The 21,906-nt window shown below is 49.7% G+C and overlaps 1 protein-coding gene across 1 annotated transcript in view; it reads left to right on the plus strand.

Annotated features, from left to right (window-relative positions):
- Window positions 1-21,906, plus strand: part of rabl2 (RAB, member of RAS oncogene family-like 2) — a 46,086-nt gene that overhangs the window by 11,750 nt on the left and 12,430 nt on the right. The window contains exons 6-7 of the mRNA XM_086010557.1: window positions 8,927-9,024; window positions 13,811-13,894. Coding sequence (XP_085866683.1) covers window positions 8,927-9,024; window positions 13,811-13,894 — 182 coding nt within the window. The remainder of the gene's footprint in view (window positions 1-8,926; window positions 9,025-13,810; window positions 13,895-21,906) is intronic.

The following is a 21,906-nucleotide window of genomic DNA, read 5'->3' on the forward strand; positions in this document are numbered from 1 at the left end:
TAAACCATCTACTGCCATGTATTCCTCTGTAAGGTGCCCTCTCAGTTGCTTCTTAAGAACATAAGAAATAGGAGCAGGAGTAGGCCATATGGCCGCTCGAGCCTGCTCCGCCATTCAATAAGATCATGACTGATCATCGACCTCAACTCCACTTTCCCGCCCGATCTCCATATCCCTTAATTCCACTAGAGTCCAAAAATCTATCTACAGGAAACTCTCTTTTAACTGGCAAAATTCAGGAGTAGGTTCAGGTAAGTTTTACTATATATTAGTGGCCATGTAACTGGGGTTCCTGGATCTGTGGCTGTGTAACCGGGGTTCCTGGATCTGTGGCTGTGTAACTGGGACTCCTGCACAAGTGCCGTGTAACCGGGGCTCCTGCACCTGTGGCCGTATACGGGGCTCTCATACCTTGGTAAGTAATACCTCTCTGTAATCCGGACTTTTTGCTCAACCGGCACCACGCCGGTCCCGTCGGTGCCGGATAAAAAAGAGTTTCCTGTATCTCAGCCTTGAATATACTCAAAAACTCAGCATCCACAGCCCTCTGGGGCAGAGAATTCCAAAGATTCACAACCCTCTGAGTGAAGAAATTCTTCTTCATCTCAGCCTTAAGTGGCCTACCCCTTATCCTGAGACTGTGCCCGCTAGTCTAGACATTCCAGCCAGGGTAAACAACCTCTCAGCATCTACCCTGTCAATCCCCTTCAGAATCTTGTATGTTTCAATGAGCTTGTTAAGTCTGTGTGTTATAGTGAGAATTACGACACAGACCACAAGAGTAAATTTTAACAGGTCTTTACTAGTCGAAGGTCAGGGCGGAACTGCCCAATAAATCATTACACAGCACTTATATACCGGTGTGGTCACCACCGGTATTACAGTATACAGCAGCCAAGATAAAGTAGTGCAACTCTTAAAATAGTTCTCTTAAAGGTGGAACGGTTACATACACCACAATCCTCCCTTTTTAGCTTAACAGTATATATTCCCCATTAACATAACATAATAACATATATACACAACTTCATGTAGAAACAGTTCACAGATTCAGTCTCTCTGGAGGCTTCCTGACTCGGTCCGGATAACGCCTCGGTGGTGTAGTAGTTTTCGGTGGTGTAGTAGGTTCTTTTGGCAAGGTCGATTCGGCTTGAATGCCAGTGTCGGGTTCATCTGATTCCAGTATCACCGGATCGGAGGTAGATACTATGGGTATCTCTGCTTCATCATTAGGCGTATAGAGTTGTGGAGTAGGTTGTCCCTTTTCGGATGACTCTATGATCTGGTCAACATGGCGCCTTATTATGCTTTCACCAATGTCCACGGTATACATCAGCGGTCCTAGTCGTGTGCAAATAGTTCCAGGCTGCCATTTCTCGGTACGGTAGTCCCGGGCCAAAACTTGTTGACCTATCTGGAAGGTTCTCGTTGGCCTTTCATTCATGCCTTGAAATTGCCGGTTCTCTACGTCCCTTCTGATGTTTGGCTTGATCAAATCCAGCCGGCATCTTAGTCTTCTATTGAAAAACATCATGGCGGGAGTTTGGTTTGTAACCACATGTGTTGCATTCCTGTACGCCAACAAGAAGTTATCTACCTTATGTTGTAGATTTATGTCTTCATTACCCATGTCCTTTATGGCCTTCTTGAAGGTCTGGACAAACCTTTCAGCTAATCCATTGGTGGCGGGATGGTATGGGGCGGACGTGTAGTGCTTAACCCCATTGTTTTTTAAGAACTTCCTGAATTCTTCGGACACAAATTGCGGTCCATTATCAGAACAGATCTGTTCCGGCAGCCCATTCCTGGCAAATATGGTCCTTAATACTGTGATGTTTTTTTCCGTGGTGGTGGAGGACATCTTTATTACCTCCGGCCACTTGGAGTGTGCATCCACCGCGATTAAGAACATTGAGTCCATAAATGGACCAGCAAAGTCGATATGTACCCTTTGCCATGGAGATGAGGGCCACTCCCATGGATGTAGAGGGGCTTGTGGTGGGGCGTTTTGGACCTTCTGGCATCCTAGACAGCTCTTGGTCATTTCTTCGATGTCTCCATCGATACCTGGCCACCACACAAACGCTCTGGCTAGGTTCTTCATTTTCACTCCACCCAGATGCCCCTCGTGAAGCTCCTTTAGCACTTTATGCTGGAGTTTGGGTGGAATCACCACTCTGGATCCACACATCAAAGTTCCTCGGCACACTGACAGCTGCTCTCTTCTTTGCGAGAATGCTGGCAACAGTGGTTCGCCATGTGCTGGCCATCCCTTCACCGTTAAATCGTAGACTCGTGAGAGTCGGGTCATTTCTCGTTTCTTTTTCGATGGTAGAATTTGTTACTGGTAGACATTCCACTATGGTTGAGTGGAACATCTCCACTGGGTCCACTGTAGGCGCCTCTTCTACCGTTGGCAACGGTAGGCGCGATAAACCGTCAGCATTCCCATGCTGTTTTGATCCTTTGTATTCTATGTCATATTGGTGTGCCCCTAGGAAAAGGGACCACCTCTGTAGCCTTTGCGCTGTCATAATGGAAACGCCCTTTTTAGGGTTGAATATGGATACCAACGGCTGGTGGTCTGTCAGCAGTGTAAACTTCTGGCCCTGCAGGTAATGATTAAACTTCTTTACTCCCTACACCAGGCTGAGAGCCTCCCTATCTATCTGAGCATAGTTGCGCTCAGCGGAGGTCAATGATCTGGATGCAAATGCGACTGGCCTTTCCAAGCCATTTGGCAACTTGTGTGAGAGTACTGCTCCAATACCATAAGGAGAAGCATCACAAGCTAAACGAATAGGTAGCGTTGGGTTGAAATGAGCCAACACTTCCTCTGAGGTGATCAATGCCTTGCTTTTGCGAAAGGCCTTCTTACAGTCCTCGCTCCACTTCCATGGTGCAAAAGAGCATTCAGCGGATGCAGCACCGTGGATAGATTTGGCAGAAACTTATGGTAATAGTTAATCAACCCTAGGAACGACCTCAACTGGGATACATTTTCCGGAGCGGGAGCCTTCACAACAGCTTCGATCTTGTCAGGTGACTTGTACAGCCCCTCCTGGTCAATGACATGACCACAGTACGAGATCCGTTTCTGAAAGAACTCACATTTCTGGCGATTAACTCGAAGTCCATATTCCTTCAATTTGGTGAGCACCAGTTTCAAATTTGCAAGGTGTTCCTCATCGTCATCTCCTGTAATCAGGATATCGTCCAAGTAACATTGAGTGTTTGGAATTCCCTGTAACAATTGCTCCATGGCCCTCTGCCAAATTGCTGGAGCCGAAGCCACTCCAAAAACCAGTCTATTATATCGATACAAGCCTCTGTGCGTGTTGATTGTGAGATACTGGCGCGACTCTTCCTCAACTTCCATCTGTAAGTACGCTTGCGCCAGGTCTATCTTGGTGAAGTGTTTCCCGCCAGACAATGAAGCAAAGATATCCTCAATCCGCGGAAGCGGATATTGCACCGTGTGAAGCACCGGATTAACTGTGATCTTGAAGTCTCCACAGATGCGGACCTTCCCCCGGTTCCCCTGGCTTGTTACTCGATGAACGCTTCATGACGGGAACAATGGGCGTGGCCCACTCACTCCAGTCCACCTTAGACAGTACTCCTGAACGTTCTAGCCCTTCCAGCTCAGCTTCCACAGCAGGTCGTATCGCATAAGGTACCGGTCTGGCTTTGAAAAATTTTGGGTTTGCATGTTCTGCAATCTTGATTTTTGCCGTAATTCCTCTCAGTGTTCCCAGTCCCTGTTGGAACACCTCTTTAGCCTCATCCAATATTCTGGACAATCGTTCAGGTTTGACTTTTTTTTCCGGAATCTACCGTCCTTGCTTTTAGGGAGTGCCAGTCCATATTTATTTTCCTGATCCACTCCCGTCCCAGAAGTGGTGGACCTCCCTCAGGTAGTACATATAAGTCCATTCCTTGGTGTTCTTTGCCCTTGTGTATCACCTTGACTTTTATCTTTCCGATGGGGTACACTCTTTGCCCCGTGTATGTCTACAATACTATCTCCGTATCCCGTAGGGGAATATGTGTGAATAACCTTTTGTAATCTTGCTTATTCATGACCGTCAACGCCGATCCGGTGTCCAATTCCATCTTCACTTGGACTCCTGCTATCTGCAGTGTGACCCAGATAGTTTGTCGGTCAGCTTCCTTACTCACATTGTGAATTCTCAGACTACCCAGTTCCTTGCTGTTGGAGTCTGAATCCGAATTCTGTTCATCCGAACTCTTCTCAGCCACCTTATGTACCTTTCTGCACTTTTCCTGCGGTGACTTTTTGTTGCTGGTCTTCTTTCCTGACCGGCATACTTTAGCTATGTGACCAAGCTTGCCACATTTTCTACATTCCTGGTTTTTAAACCAGCATTGGTTCTGATCGTGTGTTGTCTTTCCACAACGATAACATTTCGTTGTACCCAAAGCCATTTGATCTACGCTGAGTACCGCTGCCTTCAGCTGCATTTCCGCAGTGCCTCTCGCTGCGGCTTCGTGCGATGCTGCAATAGTGACAGCCTTATCAAGTGTAAGATCATTCTCTTCAAGCAGCCGCTTTTGTGTTCCTTCTTTCGACAATCCACACACGAATTTGTCTCTCAGTGCCTCTGTCAGACTTTCCCCAAACTGACAGTATTTCGCTAGCTTACGCAGTTCAATTAAATACTCCACGTTGCTTTCCTCTTTCAGTTGTGTTCTCGCATAAAATTTAAATCGTTCCGCTAACATCAGCGGTGTGGGGTTCAAATGATTCTTCAGGACAGCAACAATATTAGCGAAAGTCTGATCCGCCGGTTTAGCTGGTGATAGAAGATGCTTCAATAGCCCGTATGTCTTCGCACCCATTGAGTTTAGTAAGGTTAGTGCTTTATCTTCATCTGATATTTTATTTGCCTTACAATATATCTCTATGCGTTCTACATACGTGGCCCAATCTTCAACATCGGGATCGAAATCGTTGATGTTACCACGCTTAGGCATCCTCGCAATCTTCTTGAGAAACAAAAAGACATTTTTCTTTTATTTTTTTTTCAAAATGGCGGTTTCCCGCGCTTGTCTTCTTTCCCCGCCTACGAAAATGGCGGCTTCCCGCATTTGCTTTTCTCCCCCGCTGGCTGTAATGGTGATTGCCGTATTGCTGCGTTCGCCCTCCCCAGCGGTTTTCAAATCGTGCCTCCCAGCCCCCCTCTTGCAGTCCGGTCCTTTCCCCCGGCTGTGGCTGAGTTCTCCGCGGTTTTTTTAAAAAAATTTCTCCCGCGCCTTACGCTGACCCGGTCGCTGCGCCTCGCGGCCTCGGTAGCTGCCCGGCCTTTTTCACCGGTCGCGGTCGAGCTCTCTCTCGACGCTGTTGCGTCTCCCAGCCCGCTTGCAGCCCGGTCTTTTACACCGGCTGCGTTTGCATTCACCGCGGCTCCCGTGCCTTACGCTGCCCCAGTCTCAGCGCCTCTGGCCCCGACTTCTGTCCGGCTCTTTTCCCCGGCCGTGGTCGAGTTCTCCGCCCTTATATCCTCCGTTTTTCCCTCCCCTACTTCACAGCCAACGTGGCCGACTTGCTGCTCGTCGCTGATCGGCTTACCCACCACCGTGATAGAAGGGATGATCACTGCCTGTTGCTGATGGAAGACTTCGTGTCAGGATTCTTCCTTTGCTCTTCAGACCTGCGTCTTTTCTCAGCAGGATGATGAGGGCGGATGCCTCCTCTCAACGCCCGTCAACTGCCTTGGATGTATCTCTGCCGCAGGGTAAGATCGTACTCGTCGCCACTGTTAAGTCTGTGTGTTATAGTGAGAATTACTACACAGACCACAAGAGTAAATTTTAACAGGTCTTTACTAGTCGAAGGTCAGGGCGGAACTGCCCAATAACTCATTACACAGCACTTATATACCGGTGTGGTCACCACCGGTATTTTACAGTATACAGCAGCCAAGATAAAGTAGTGCAACTCTTAAAATAGTTCTCTTAAAGGTGGAACGGTTACATACACCACAGAGATCACCTCTCATTCTTCTAAATTCCAGAGAGTACAGGCCCATTCTACACAATCTCTCATCCCAGGAATCAATCTAGTGAAGCTTCGTTGCACTGCCTCCAAGGCAAGTATATCCTTCCTTAGATAAGGAGACCAAAACTGTGCACAGTGCTCCAGGTGTGGTCTCACCAAGGCCCTGTACAATTGTAGCAAGAATTCCTTACTCTTATACTCCAACCCCCTTGCAATAAAGGCCAACATGCCATTTGCCTTCCTTGTTGCTTGCTCTACCTGCATGCTAGCTTTCTGTGTTTCTTGCACGAGGACACCCAAATCTCTCTGAACACTAACATTTAAAAGTTTCTCACCATTTAAAAAATATTCTGTTTTTCTATTCTTCCTACCAAAGTGAATAACCTCACATTTCTCTACATTATACTCCATCTGCCACCTTATTGCCCACTCACTTAGTCTATCTATATCCCTTTGCAGACTCTGTGTTCTCCTCACAGCTTACTGTCCCACCTGCTTTGTAACATCAGCAAACTTGGATACATTACACTTGGTCCCTTCATCTAGGTTGTTAATATAGATTGTAAATAGCTGAGGCCCCAACACTGATCCTTGCAGCACCCCACTAGTTACAGCCTGCCAACCTGAAAAAGACCCGTTTATCCCTACTCTCTGTTTTCTATCCGTTAACCAATCCTCTATCCATGCTACTATATTACCCCCAACCCCATGAGCCCGTATCTTGTGGCACCTTATCGCATGCCTTTTCAAAATCCAAATATACTACATCCACTGGTTCCTCTGCTAGTTACATCCTCAAAAAACTCTGCCTAATCATATTATGATTTTCTAAGTGCCCTGATACCACTTTCTTAACAATGGATTCCAGTATTTTCCCCGACGACTGATGTCAGGCTAACTGGCCTGTAGTTCCCTGTTTTCTCTCTCCCTCCTTTCTTGAATAGTGGTGTTACATTTGCTACATTCCAATATTCTGGGACCGTTCTAGAATCTAGGGAATTTTGCAAGATCAAAACCAATGCATCCACTATCTCTTCAGCCACCTCTTTCAGAACCCTAGGATGTAGGCCATCAGGTCCAGAGGATTTGCTGGCTTTTAGTCCCATTAGTTTCTATAGTACTTTTTCTTTACTTATATTAATTACGTTAAGTTCCTCACCCTCATTAGACCCTTGGCTCCCCACCATTTTTTAAATGCTTTTTGTGTCTTCTACTGTGAAGACAGATACAAAATATTTGTTTAACGTTTCTGCCATTTCCTTATTCCCCATAATAATTTCTCCTGTCTCAGCCTCTAAGAGACCAATGTTTACTTTTGCTACTCTCTTCCTTTTTACATACTTGTAGAAGCTCTTACAATCTGCTTTTATATTTCTTGCTCGTTTTCTCTCTATCTTTTCCCTTTTTATCAATTTTTTGGTCATCCTTTGCTGGTTTCTGAAACTCTCCCAATCCTCAGGCTCACAACTATTCTTCGCAACATTACAAGCTTCTTCTTTCAGTCCAATGCTATCCTTAACTTCTTTCGTTAGCCACGGATGGATCACTTTTCCCGTGGATCCTTTGACTCTCTGGTTCAGCCTTGTGACTCTTCATTGCAACATCTTCAGGCCTTGGAGGCCTCACCTGTGTGATGGCAACTAGAAGTTGAGGCAGAAGACTCGCAAGTGTCAGATTGCTCAGTTGGTAGTACTCTCCCCTCTGAGTCAGAAAGCTGTGGGTTCGAGCCCATAATCCAGGACTTGAGCACATAATCTAGGCTGACACTGTCTGAAGGAGTGCTGCATTGTCGGATGTCTTTTGGATGAGACAGTAGACCAAAACCCCCATCTGCCTCTTCAGTGATTCAGGTGGATAATTAAAGATCCCTATTGGAAGAAGAGCAGAGAGTTCTTCGGTGTCCTCCCTGAACTAACGCCACCAAAACTGGGTGTTCATCCACTTGTTTGTGGGATCTTGCTGTGCACATGTTAGCTGCTGGTTTTGCCTACCTAACGATCCAAAATAATTCATTGCACGTGAAGCACCTTGTGGTGATTTGAGGGATGAGAAAGAACTAAAAATTCCAGGCCTGTTCGTTCAAGAGTGGACACAGATGTCAAAGATGGTCTTTATAAGATCTTCCAGCTTTCATTAAAAAGCCTGATTTAATTGTGGCCATATAACCATGTTGGCCTGTAACCTAGACCCTCCCCTTTCTAAAAAGGTTTTCTATAAACCCCCCCCACCCCCGGTGTTCAGACCTATGTTCACTTGCAAAGTGGCCATTAGAAATGGACATTTTCTGCTTCCCCCCCCCCCCCCCCCGGCCACTCAAGATTGCTGACCTTTCGCCTCTCCGGGTTGCTGACCTTTCCCCACTCTAACCCAGGATTGCTGAGGCCAGTTGTAGTGCCCCCCCAGTGCTGGCCTGGCTGAGATCAGCCAGCTCTGCACTGGGCACCGACCCTCGTCCCCCGGCCCAGAAATAAAAACATCCCTTCAGACTATGAAAATCGTTCTTTTGCTCTTTCCTCTTCCTTGTCTTCTACCCATGTGCACGGTTTAGTTCAATTTCACCTGGGTGAGAGAGGACCCCCCCCAGTTGTCCCGGCGGTGAGGTGAGCTCCGCTGTACTGTTCTTGAGAGCCCTACTTCATTTTACCAAAGGTTAAGGACCCTTCTCTGTTTCACCGAGCTCACCTTCCTGGGGCTTTGCCTGGTGGATGGGACGGTGGGCTGGGGGAGGGGACAAAGGGCTGGGGGAGGGGACAGTGTGGAAGGGGAGGTGGAGTGCGAAGGATTGAGCACCTTGCTCGGGGGCGGGGCGGGGGGGGTGAAAGCAGAGCTTCTAATGGGCACAGTGACTGGTGATACACTCCTGAATAATCCTGAATGAACCTCTCGCTGCTCCCTGTCTTCCAGCCGATCTGAAAATCACACAGAAAAGCTTCAGCTTCGCCAAGAAACAGGGGCTGCCCTTTTATTTTGTGTCAGCGGCAGATGGGACCAATGTTGTAAAGGTAAGTGTGGGGAGGTATGGGGGAAACTCATTGTTGTGTAACTGAAACGCTCTCGGGCACTGCCACAAGTGGTGGCCATGCTGTACACTACTGCCTAATGGTTGGCGGGGGGTCAAATTATATAACCTGCCGTGCAGTTGGAAATCTTATTCTTGTCTTTCGAATTGGCTCTTTGTTCAGTAATAACTCACCCTGTGGGGCAGAGGGAAACTTCACTATAAGTAATGATGCAAGTTAATAAGGCCATTGAAAAAGCAAACCAAGCACTGGGGTTCATTTCTAGAGGAATAGAATTGAAAAACAGAGAAGTGATGTTAAACTTGTATTGAACCTTGGTTAGACTACACTTGGAGTACTGTGAACAGCTCTGGTCTCCATATTATAAAAAGGATATAGCATTGGAGAAGGTTCAAAAAAGATTTTACTAGAATTATACCAGAAACTGAGAGGTTATACTTATCAGGAAAGATTGACCAGGCTGGGTCCTTTTCTCTAGAAAAGCGAAGACTGAAGGGTGACCTGATAGAGGTCTTTAAGATTATGAAAGAATTTGATCGGGTAGACGTAGAGAAGATATTTCCACTTGTGGGACAGTCCAAAGTTAGGGGCCATGAATATTAGATCGTCACTAATAAATTCAATAGGGAATTCAGGAGAAACTTCTTTACCCAGAGAGTGGTTAGAATGTGGAAGTCATGCCACATGACTTAGTTGAGGCGAATAGCAAAGATGCATTTAAGGGCAAGCTAGATAAACACATGAGGGAGAAAGGAATAGAAGGATACATTGATGGGGTGAGATGAAGTAGGGCGGGAGGAGGCTCACGTGGAGCATAAACACTGGCATAGACCAGTTGAGCCAAATCGCCCGTTTCTGTGCTGTTCATTCTATGTAATTCTACGTAAACTTCACCACAGTGGGAGGCTGTTTGACTGGACAAAGTCTGTGCAATTCCTATCTGTACATCTACTCCAATCCCATCTCCCTGCTCTTTCCCCAGACCCTTTCATATTTTCTGTTCAAGTGTTTCTCTAATTTCATTAAATGCTTCGACTGACTCTGTTCCAGCAGCCCCTCGTGGAATGGATCCCAGATTCTAATAACCCTGTGTAATACATTCCTTTTTTTCCTGCCCCCTTTTTTTGCTTTTGTACTAATGCTGAGTTTATGCCCCCTAGTTACTGCCAAAGTCAATGACTTGGACCCCCAGCAATAACACGGATTTCATCCCCCTCCCTGGCCGCGCTCTCAGGCTGTTTGAACCCTCTGGGTCCTGTTCAGCCTCAAGCTGAGATTCTGACTCCAAATCTTCTCCATAACTAACTCCTACCTTCATAACATCGTTCATACCCTGTTCCGCATGTGTTGCATCTCCTGCGCTTGCATGGGAAGGTGCCAGGTGAAGGAGCAGGGCTGTTGGCAGTGATTGAGGAGTGGACCAGGGTGTCGCGGAGGGAGCGGTCCCTTCGGAATGCCTTTTACCTCCTCCCTTCCCACTGTCCAGGGCCCCAAACACCCCTTCCAGGTGAAACAGCGATTTACTTGTACTTCTTGCAATTTAATATACTGTATTCGCTGCTCACGATGCGGTCTCCTCTACATTGGGGAGACCAAACGCAGATTGGGCGACCGCTTTGCGGAACACTTCCGTTCAGTCTGTACGGGTGACCCTGAGCTTCCGGTCGCCTGTCACTTTAATTCACCGCTTCACTCCCACTCTGATCTCTCTGTCCCCGGGCTATTGCATTGTTCCAATGAAGCTCAACGTAAGCTCGAGGAACAGCACCTCATCTTTCGATTGGGCACTTTGCAGCCTGCCGGACTCAACATTGAGTTCAACAATTTCAGATAATTATCCCTGCCCCCATTTTTCATGCAGTATGATTTTTGCCATTCCCATTTGCAACATTTTATCTTTCCTGCCTCTTACAAAAGTACAGGATGTTCTTTCTATTTCTTCCTCCCCTCCTAACCCCCCCCCCCCCCCCCCCCGTCTCTGCACCTGCTTAATATCTGTTACATCTCCAGCTTTTTCCAGTTCTGATGAAGGGTCCCAGACCTGAAACGTTAACTCTGTTTCTCTCTCCACGGATGCTGCCTGGCCTGCTGAGTATTTCCAGCATTTTCTGTTGTTATTTCAGATTTCCAGCATCCGCAGTATTTTGCAATTGATAACTAAGATGCTTTAAACTGGGAATTAGTCTAGTGGCCCTCCTTTGTACCCTTTCCCAAGCCTCAATATCACCCACCATGTGAGGAGACCAAAACTGGATACAGTATTCCAAGTGCAGCCTGACCAACATCGTGTACAAAGGCAAAATAGTATGTCTTGTCTTCTTATCAATTGTCCTATGAATGCACCCCAACACCCTATTTGCTCTAGCTATCGCTTCACAGCATTGCTCGTATACCTTTAAAGATGTATGCACTAAAATGCCCAAATCTCTTTCTATCTCCACCTTCAATGCTTTTCCCTGAAAGGTGTATGAATGTTGAGCACTTGCCCTGCCCACATGCATAACACATATCTAAGTTATACATCATTTTCCAGTCATGAGCCCAATCTCCCAACACATTAAGATCTGCCTGAGGCAGACGAGCATAGATCTTTGTATCTTCTTCAAATTTGCAGATCGTGCCCCCAACACCTACATCCAGATTATTAATAAATGTAGTAAAGAGCAACAGTCCCAACACTGATCCCTACGGGACACCACTGGCAACCGGTCTCCAAACAGATCCAAATCCATCTATAACTACTTTTGCCTACGTCCTGCCAGCTGCATCTCAATCCAGCTCAATACATTACCACTAATACCAGAGGTTTCGATCTTATAGAGAAGCCTCTTGTGTGGTACCTTTATCAAAAGTTTTTTGGAAGTCTTAAGTAGACAATGTCTACTGGACTTCCCTCATCCACCAACTTTGTAACTTCTTCAAAAAATACAATTAGAGTTGTAAGACACAGCCTCCTTTTTATATCCCTAATATGTCCCTCCTTATCCAAGCATTCATTATTGCATCCCTAATAATTCCCTCAAGCATCTTACCTATTACTGATGTCAAACTAATGGGCCTATAGTTACCCGGGTCTGTCTTGTCACCTTTTTTTAAAGATGGGGACTACATTAGCCCCATTTCAGTCTACAGGAACCATTCCAGAGTGCAGTGAGCTGCTAAAAATATACGGTAGGGGCTCGCAGAGCACATGTCCCATCTCCCTGAGGACCCTAAGTGGCTATCAGCTGGCCCAGCTGCTCTATCTATTTTCAAGTTCTTAATTCTTTCTAAAACAATATGTTCATCTATGTTAATATTACTAGTTTTATTAGTAACATTATTAAATTCTAATAGTCGAGCATCATCTTCAAGGGTGACGACGGATGCAAAGTACTCATTTAATATTTTTACTATACCCAGTGAGTCCTTTGTAACCTGTCCTTGAACATCCTTCAGTGGCCCAATACAGTCTTTGACAGTTCTCTGACTCTTTACATAACTAAAAAAGCTTTTCCCATTACTTCCACAGTTGTCTACGGTCCATTTTTCCATTAGCCTTTTTGCTGATCTAATAGCAGCCTTTGTTTTCTTTAGTTGTTCCTTGTACTCAACTCTGTTTAGTTGAGTATTAACTGCCCTCAATTGATAGAAATATTTCTGTTTATATCTTGTTTGTCTTTGTACATAACGAGTCAGCCACCCTGGCTTTTCCTTACCACACTTCATTCTTTTGACTTTGGCTTAGCGTCTTTTTTTCTTGCACCTCTGTAAGAAGTAGTGCCTTGGGATGTTTTTCTACGTTAAAAGCGCGACCTAAATGCAAGTTGTTACACCATTTTGAGAGTGTCTGTCTATCTTAGCCTTGCGATCTAGGTAAGCTTTCAGTAATGTGTCCAGGATAATGTACAGTAAATTCTATCTGGTAATTATTTTTAATCTACTGGAATTTATCCTTTCCCTCCACAGCATCTCTATATCTCTGGTCTCCGAAATAGAGCAGTACATCGGGCTTTGTTTTAAGTTTAAAATATTAAGTGAATTTATTAGACAATGAAAAATTGCATTCAGTCGAAAGTCTATTATCTAACACTTAAGGGGAAGCTTGATGCATGCATGTGGGAAAAGGGATTAGAAGGATATGGGGGCGGAGGGGGTGGGGAGATTAGAGTGGGAGGAGGCTCGAGTGGAGAATAAACACCGGCATAGACCAGTTGGATTAGAATGGCCTAATTCTGTGCTGTAGAGTCTCTGAAACTCCTTGAATGGAAGAGTGTCAGCCTAGAATTCGTGCTGAAGTCTTGAGTGCAGCTTGAGCCCACAACGTTCTGACTCAGAGACGAAAGCGCTACCACTGAGTCACAGCTAACACACAGTGCAGCACTGAGGGAGAGCGCTGCACTGTTGGAGGTGCTGTCTTTTGGATGAGACATTAAACCGAGGCCCTCTCTGATGAACATAAAAGATCCTATGGTGCTATTCAAAGACGAGCAGGGGAGTTTGCCCCTGTATCCCGGCCAGTATTTATCCCTTAACCAACATCACTTTTAAAAAACCAAACATGATGCGGTGATTATCTCCTTGCAGTTTGTGGAATCTTGCTGTGTGCAGAAAGGCTGTCATGTTTCTACAACATTACAACAGTGCCTACACTTCAAAAGTACTTCATTGGCTGTAAAGCGCTTTGGGACATCCTGAGGTTGAGAAAGGCGCTATAGAAATGCAAGTTCTTCCTTAAATGTCGACACTTGGGCCATTGACCCGTTTCTCTCTGTCCCTTTTTCTGCAGCTATTTCGTGACACGATAAAATTGGCAGTGTCCTACAAACAGAACACCAGTGATTTCATGGACGAAGTCATGCGGGAGCTGGAGGTGAGTCTTCACGTGCTGCGCCGCAGGCTGGAGTAGGCCTGAATTCACCGGGAAAATCGTGGCAGCTCATTCGGCCTCGGGAATTAGCCGGAGCAGAGCCGAGGCCGCTTGCCAGATTCCCTGGTTTCTCTGCTGCTCTTCTGCAGGCGCTGGTTGTGGCTGGGGTCCAGGGGTCAGGTCGACAGGCCCCCTCACCCCCATGTGTGGGCGTATAGTGGTTAAGCTTTACCCTGTCTACACCAGAGGCGCAGTTTCCATCAGGGACCACTGGGTAATGATTAGAAGTGGAAATACAACAGAAGAAACTGGAATTGCTGAAAATTTGCAATAAAACCATGAAGCACAGCAGGTCAGTCAGTATGTCAGAGGGGGAAGGACAGGTTAACATGTCTGGTGTTGGTGCTTCATTACACCTGGATGACAAGGTGATCCTTTAATGGAACTGAACAAAGAACAAGGGGGCGGGAGAGGAGAGGAAGGCTTTGTGGGTAGAAGAGGTTTTTGGAAAGCGATGAGACTGCGGGATGATGGAGTCAAAGATTATCTCAATGAGGCAATGAAAGGGGGTGATGAAAGTAAGATGGTGAGAAAGCATCGAGAGGAAAATGGAGCGGAGGGGGAACTAGACTCCCAGAAAGAGATGAGACAAGGCTACATGCTGGCTGTGGACCCCCAGCCTGCACTGTGCTGGCAAAGAGTTCCCCCCCTGAAATGCTAACTCTTTGAAGCTGACTGGACCCCCCAGCACCCCCACCCCTGAAAAAATAGGAGGGAAAGCTAAGGTGTGAAGTCACTCATGTTGGTATTTTGACCAGAGGGTTACAAGGTTCCCAGAGGGAGAGGCGACACTGTTCCTGAAACCTGCATTGAGCTTCATTGGAACAGTGTAGGAGGCCACAGACGGAGAGGCATTAAGTGGGAATTCTGGCTGATTTTCTTTAACCCAGTGACACCGAGGCCATTATATGGTCTCTACTTTTGCCCCAGCTGTCGTCAGCTAACTGGGTCAGACTAGGACTGCATCTGGGAGCTTCTGGGCCAGTGTGGCTCAGTAACACACCAGGAGTTAAAGCCTTGAACTAGGGTACGAAAGAAGATCGCAAAGCTATGGTGACTCTTCACCGTCCCCAAAGCTTTTGTAACTTGGCCCCAATAAATGGTATGACCCCTCCCCCTTAACCCCGGTGTGCTTCGACCTGAGTCCTGTTGGTTTCCCTAGACTGTGGGGCGATGGTGATCAGTTTGTTGGAGTGCTGTGTTGGAAGGAAGGGAGGGTTTAGTAACGAGCCACGCATGCTGGCAGGTGGATTACCCAGCGAGATGTGAGTGGGGGCCTGAGCTTGTTGCCTTTGGCCCATTTATGCTGTGTTGGGGCCCAAGCCCTGCCAACTGGTGAATGGAAAGCAAATTCCTGTCACCCGCTGCACCTTCTCCCCCTCCTGTGTACTCTCCACTTTGTGTTTCTCCCCCTGCTTCCCCCACAGGCTGCTCATTGTAACAGGGGGGCTTTCTTACAGCTGACAGCCGTCCTCCTGTATCCCACCCTGCCGCCCGTCCCCCTGTATCCCACCCTGCCGCCCGTCCCCCTGTATCCCACCCCGCCGCCCGTCCCCCTGTATCCCACCCCGCCGCCCGTCCCCCTGTATCCCACCCCGCCGCCCGTCCCCCTGTATCCCACCCCGCCGCCCGTCCCCCTGTATCCCACCCCGCCGCCCGTCCCCCTGTATCCCACCCCGCCGCCCGTCCCCCTGTATCCCACCCCGCCGCCCGTCCCCCTGTATCCCACCCCGCCGCCCGTCCCCCTGTATCCCACCCCGCCGCCTGTCCCCCTGTATCCCACCCCGCTGCCCGTCCCCCTGTATCCCACCCCGCCGCCCGTCCCCTGTATCCCACCCCGTCCCCTGTATCCCACCCCACCGCCCGTCCCCCTGTATCCCACCCCGCCGCTCGCCCCCCTGTATCCCACCCCGCCGCCCGTCCCCCTGTATCCCACCCCGTCCCCTGTATCCCACCCCGCCGCCCGTCCTCCTGTATCCCACCCCGTCCTCCTGTATCCCACCCTGCCGCCCGTCCTCCTGTATCCCGCCCCGCCGCCCGTCCCCCTGTATCCCGCCCCGCCCCCCTGTATCCCACCCCGCCGCCCATCCCCCTGTATCCCACCCCGCCGCCCCCTCCCCCTGTATCCCACCCCCGCCGCCCGTCCCCTGTATCCCACCCGTCCTCCTGTATCCCGCCCGTCCCCCTGTATCCCAGCCCGTCCCCCTGTATCCCACCCCGCCGCCCATCCCCCTGTATCCCACCCCGCCACCCGTCCTCCTGTATCCCGCCACCCGTCCCCCTGTATCCCAGCCCGTCCCCCTGTATCCCACCCCGCCGCCCATCCCCCTGTATCCCACCCCGCCACCCGTCCTCCTGTATCCCGCCACCCGTCCCCCTGTATCCCGCCCCGTCCCCCTGTATCCCGCCCCGCCCCCCTGTATCCCACCCCGCCGCCCCCTCCCCCTGTATCCCACCCCGCCGCCCGTCCCCTGTATCCCACCCCGTCCCCCTGTATCCCACCCCGCCACCCGTCCTCCTGTATCCGGCCCCGTCCTCCTGTATCCCACCCCGCCGTCCCCTCCCCCTGTATCCCACCCCGCCATCCGTCCCCCTGTATCCCACCCCGTCCCCCTGTATCCCGCCCCGTCCCCCTGTATCCCGCCCCGTCCCCCATTCTTCATGTAACAGTCAAGATAGCTATTCAACTATAGAGTGCAGCACCGTGCGGTCTGATCCTATCACATTCTCACCTGGCATTCACAAACCAACTTTCCAGCAGGGGTAACAGGCTAGCACCGGGGTGGGAGAGGGAATCCTGGTTGATTTCCACACCCCCTGCCCTTCCAAGCTCCGGGCACTGAGGCTAATTGCAACAGCTGCTGCTCTGGCTAAGATCAGCTGACCCAGTACAAACTGCCTTGATCCTCTCTGAAAGTTTGAATTTACTAATCTCATTTGCAGGGTGATTGCTGGGAGAGTGGATCTCATTCCGAGCTCAGTGAGGCACAGAGTAGATGTCAGCGTGTGAGATTAACCTGCTCCCAGCAATTTCTGTTCCATCCCATCTCCTGTACCAGCTGTGACAAGGCCCTGTATTTCTGCATAAATTATTAACTGTGTAGTTTCACACTGTGGGAGCCAAACCCAGTAAATAAGAGCCAGTTTGAAGGAGAATGTGCCTCTCCTGCCTGGCCCTGCACCCTCTGTCAATTCAAATACCTTTAAACGAGTCGCTCTCTGCCTGTGTGTCCCTCTCTGTGTCTCACTGTATGGCCCTTTCTCTGTGTGTGTGTGTGTGTGTTTCTCCTATGTAGCTTGCTCTGTTTCTCTCTTTCTCAGTTTGTTACAGTCTGTTGTTCTCTCATTGTGTCCCACTGGTGCCAGTCTCTGCTTACCCATTGCTCTGTCTTTAATCTGCTCTGGCATTATTTCATTATTGGGTTGCAGTACCAGTGGCCACCCAACAGATGGCAATGATGTGCTGTAGTGAGTGGCCGAGACCTCCTTTGCCCAGCAGCATTGAGCTGCACTGGGAGCGGCTGTATAATGAAACTCGGCTAATGCTGAGCCGTGTGTGGTTAAATGCGCTGCCTTTCTCTCCAGGGACGCCGGCTGCTCTTTGATAGGTCATTGTCCACAGGGATGGCATCTCAGCCAAGCCTGATCCACCACACTGAGGCCTCCCCCGTGTATGTGTGTGGCACGCTTGCATGTGTATATGTGCATATGCATGTCTACATGTACATGTATACGTCCACAGACAGATACTTGCGCACCCTCCCAGAATCACTGGAGCAAGATCCCTGGCCCCTGGCTGATTTTCTTCCTTTGCCGGGTCCAGACTCCAGGGGTACTGAGGCAAATAGATACACCACCATGTCTAAGATCAGCCAGCTGGGCTGAGGGTGGTGATTGAACCCAGGAGCTGGCTTCGTAGCCAGGGATGCATTTGGCCACTGGGCCATTGGGTGTCCTTCTCTTTCCTCCCCTGCTCTCAAGGTAGCATTGCCTCTGACTGGAGCGGGCCTTCCACCCTCTGGGACCTCGCCCCGGCCATTCCTCAAGTGTGCGACTCCATGATGGACATGGAGCCGTGGCGGGAGAGTTGGGAAACGTGAGTGACCGTTTGGCCAAAGAGATGGATTTAAAGATACAGGAAGGCAGCGGGGTTTAGGGAGGAAGTTCCAGAGAGGAGAACCAAGGCAGCTGCAGGAGGGGTAAAGGGCAGAGGGCGATGTACAGAGAGGGTCCGAGTGAGGGACCTGGAGGGTGCAGGAGGGGTGCTCTCGTTACTATGGTGAGCATCGTGGTGCTCTTGTTACCGTGGTGAGCATCGTGGTGCTCTTGTTACCATGGTGAGCATCGTGGTGCTCTCGTTACCATGGTGAGCATCGTGGTGCTCTCGTTACCATGGTGAGCTGGGTTCCAGCCCCTCCCACTATCGTAGAACTAAATGTGCAAATGATGGAACTCGTTTTCACCCAGATCCAGGAGTGTGGATATCATTCCCGCAGCTCCGGGAGCCTGGATATCATTCCGGGAGCCTGGATATCATTCCGGGAGTCTGGATATAATTCCCGCAGCTCCGGGAGCCTGGATATCATTCCCGCTGCTCCGGGAGCCTGGATATCATTCCCGCTGCTCCGGGAGCCTGGATATCATTCCCGCTGCTCCGGGAGCCTGGATATCATTCCCGCTGCTCCGGGAGCCTGGATATCATTCCCGCTGCTCCGGGAGCCTGGATATCATTCCCGCTGCTCCGGGAGCCTGGATATCATTCCCGCAGCTCCGGGAGCCTGGATATCATTCCCGCAGCTCCGGGAGCCTGGATATCATTCCCGCTGCTCCGGGAGCCTGGATATCATTCCCGCAGCTCCGGGAGCCTGGATATCATTCCCGCAGCTCCGGGAGCCTGGATATCATTCCCGCAGCTCCGGGAGCCTGGATATCATTCCCGCAGCTCCGGGAGCCTGGATATCATTCCCGCAGCTCCGGGAGCCTGGATATCATTCCCGCAGCTCCGGGAGCCTGGATATCATTCCCGCAGCTCCGGGAGCCTGGATGTTATTCCTGTTGCTCGAGAGTGGGGTTATCATTCCTGCTGCATTAAAAGGCAATTTACTGACTCCAATTATAAGAGTCCCTGCTGCTAAAAATGAATTTGTGGCAAGGCTCGAGTTTCATTTCATGCTGCTCTAAAATCTACAATTGCTGACAAACAACTGGTGCATTATGGAGCCTGAGTGGGTTTACGGAACGGGTCAATTGCAGCAGGTCTGTTCAACATTCGATCGGCCTCTGCACCTCATTTCTCGGGCGTGTTGCTCTCTCGAAACAAATCACTTAAATGAGGAAAAGCAGAATAAGGGTTACTCACTGTGTAACTGTACCGAGACACTGTTTATTCAGAGTAAGGGTTACTCACTGTGTAACTGTACAGAGACACTATTTATTCAGGGTAAGGGTTACTCACTGTATAACCCTTACTCTGAATAAGAGACACTGTTTAATTAGCAGGGTAAGGGTTGAAGAAGGGGCGATAGTCTCCAGGGCAAAGGTGGGTGTTTTGAGCAGGGTGTTTATGATGGTGGTTTTGAAAGGGAGGGGAACAGTACCTGAGGGCAGGGAACTATTTACAATGTCAGATGGTCTGGCGGCTAGAATGGGAAGTTAGGTGGTCAGTAGTTTAACTGGTGGAAGTGAAAATGTAGGTATATTAGAGGAGGATACAGACCATCCAGGACAAAGCAGTCCATTCATCACCTTAAACATCCACACCCTCCATCACCAGCGCACCGTGACTGTAGTGTGTACCCTCCACAGTATGCACTGCAGCAACTTGCCACAGCTTCTTTGACAGCATCTCCCAAATCCGTGACCTCTACCACCTAGAAGGACAAGGGCAGCAAGTGCATGGGAACACCACCACCTCCAAGTTCCCCTCCAAGTCACATCATGCTGACTTGGAAATGTATCACCTTTCCTACATTGTCACTGGGTTAAAATGGGAAGAGAGCGGATCAGTCGGATTAGTTTTGGATTGACACGGCTTTAGGGAGAGAGTGGGACAGTGGGATTAGTTGGGGATTGATACAGGGTGTGAGAGAGCGGGGCAGTGGGATTAGTTGGAGATTGATACAGGGTGATGGTGAGAGAGCGGGGCAATGGGATTAGTTGGGGATTGATGCAGGGTGATGGTGAGAGAGCGGGGGCAGTGGGATTAGTTGGGGATTGATGCAGGGTGATGGTGAGAGAGCGGGGGCAGTGGGATTAGTTGGGGATTGATGCAGGGTGTGAGAGAGCGGGGCAGTGGGATTAGTTGAGGATTGATGCAGGGTGATGGTGAGAGAGCGGGGCAGTGGGATTAGTTGGGGATTGATGCAGGGTGATGGTGAGAGAGCGAGGCAATGGGATTAGTTGGGGATTGATGCAGGGTGATGGTGAGAGAGCGGGGCAATGGGATTAGTTGGGGATTGATGCACGGTGATGGTGAGAGCGGGGCAATGGGATTAGTTGGGGATTGATGCAGGGTGATGGTGAGAGAGGGGGGCAATGGGATTAGTTGGGGATTGATGCAGGATGATGGTGAGAGAGTGGGGCAATGGGATTAGTTGGGGATTGATGCAGGGTGTGAGAGAGCGGGGCAATGGGATTAGTTGAGGATTGATGCAGGGTGTGAGAGCGGGGCAGTGGGATTAGTTGGGGATTGATACAGGGTGAGAGAGGGGGGCAGTGGGATTAGTTAGGGATTGATACAGGGTGTGAGAGCGCGGGGCAGTGGGATTAGTTGGGGATTGATACAGGGTGATGGTGAGAGAGCGGGGCAGTGGGATTAGTTGGGGATTGATGCAGGGTGATGGTGAGAGAGCGGGGCAGTGGGATTAGTTGGGGATTGATACAGGGTGATGGTGAGAGAGCGGGGCAATGGGATTAGTTGGGGATTGATGCAGGGTGATGGTGAGAGAGCGGGGCAATGGGATTAGTTGGGGATTGATGCAGGGCGATGGTGAGAGAGCGGGGCAATGGGATTAGTTGAGGATTGATGCAGGGTGATGGTGAGAGAGCGGGGCAATGGGATTAGTTGGGGATTGATGCAGGGTGTGAGAGCGGGGCAATGGGATTAGTTGAGGATTGATGCAGGGTGATGGTGAGAGAGCGGGGCAGTGGGATTAGTTGGGGATTGATGCAGGGTGATGGTGAGAGAGCGGGGGCAGTGGGATTAGTTGGGGATTGATGCAGGGTGTGAGAGAGCGGGGCAGTGGAATTAGTTGGGGATTGGTACAGGGTGATGGTGAGAGAGCGGGGCAGTGGGATTAGTTGGGGATTGATGCAGGGTGATGGTGAGAGAGCGGGGCAGTAGGATTAGTTGAGGATTGATGCAGGGTGTGAGAGAGCGGGGCAGTGGGATTAGTTGGGGATTGATGCAGGGTGATGGTGAGAGAGCGGGGCAATGGGATTAGTTGGGGATTGATACAGGGTGATGGTGAGAGAGCGGGGCAATGGGATTAGTTGGGGATTGATGCAGGGTGATGGTGAGAGAGCGGGGCAATGGGATTAGTTGGGGATTGATACAGGGTGATGGTGAGAGAGCGGGGCAATGGGATTAGTTGGGGATTGATGCAGGGTGATGGTGAGAGAGCGAGGCAATGGGATTAGTTGGGGATTGATGCAGGGTGATGGTGAGAGAGCGGGGCAATGGGATTAGTTGGGGATTGATGCAGGGTGTGAGAGAGCGGGGCAGCGGGATTAGTTGGGGATTGATGCAGGGTGATGGTGAGAGAGCGGGGCAATGGGATTAGTTGGGGATTGATGCAGGGTGATGGTGAGAGAGCGGGGCAGTGGGATTAGTTGGGGATTGATGCAGGGTGATGGTGAGAGAGCGGAGAAATGGGATTAGTTGGGGATTGATGCAGGGTGTGAGAGAGCGGGGCAGTGGGATTAGTTGGGGATTGATGCAGGGTGATGGTGAGAGA

Source organism: Somniosus microcephalus, chromosome 17, assembly GCF_052327205.1.
Source record: "Somniosus microcephalus isolate GS21.2 chromosome 17, FLI_Smic_1.0, whole genome shotgun sequence".
NCBI lineage: Eukaryota > Metazoa > Chordata > Chondrichthyes > Squaliformes > Somniosidae > Somniosus > Somniosus microcephalus.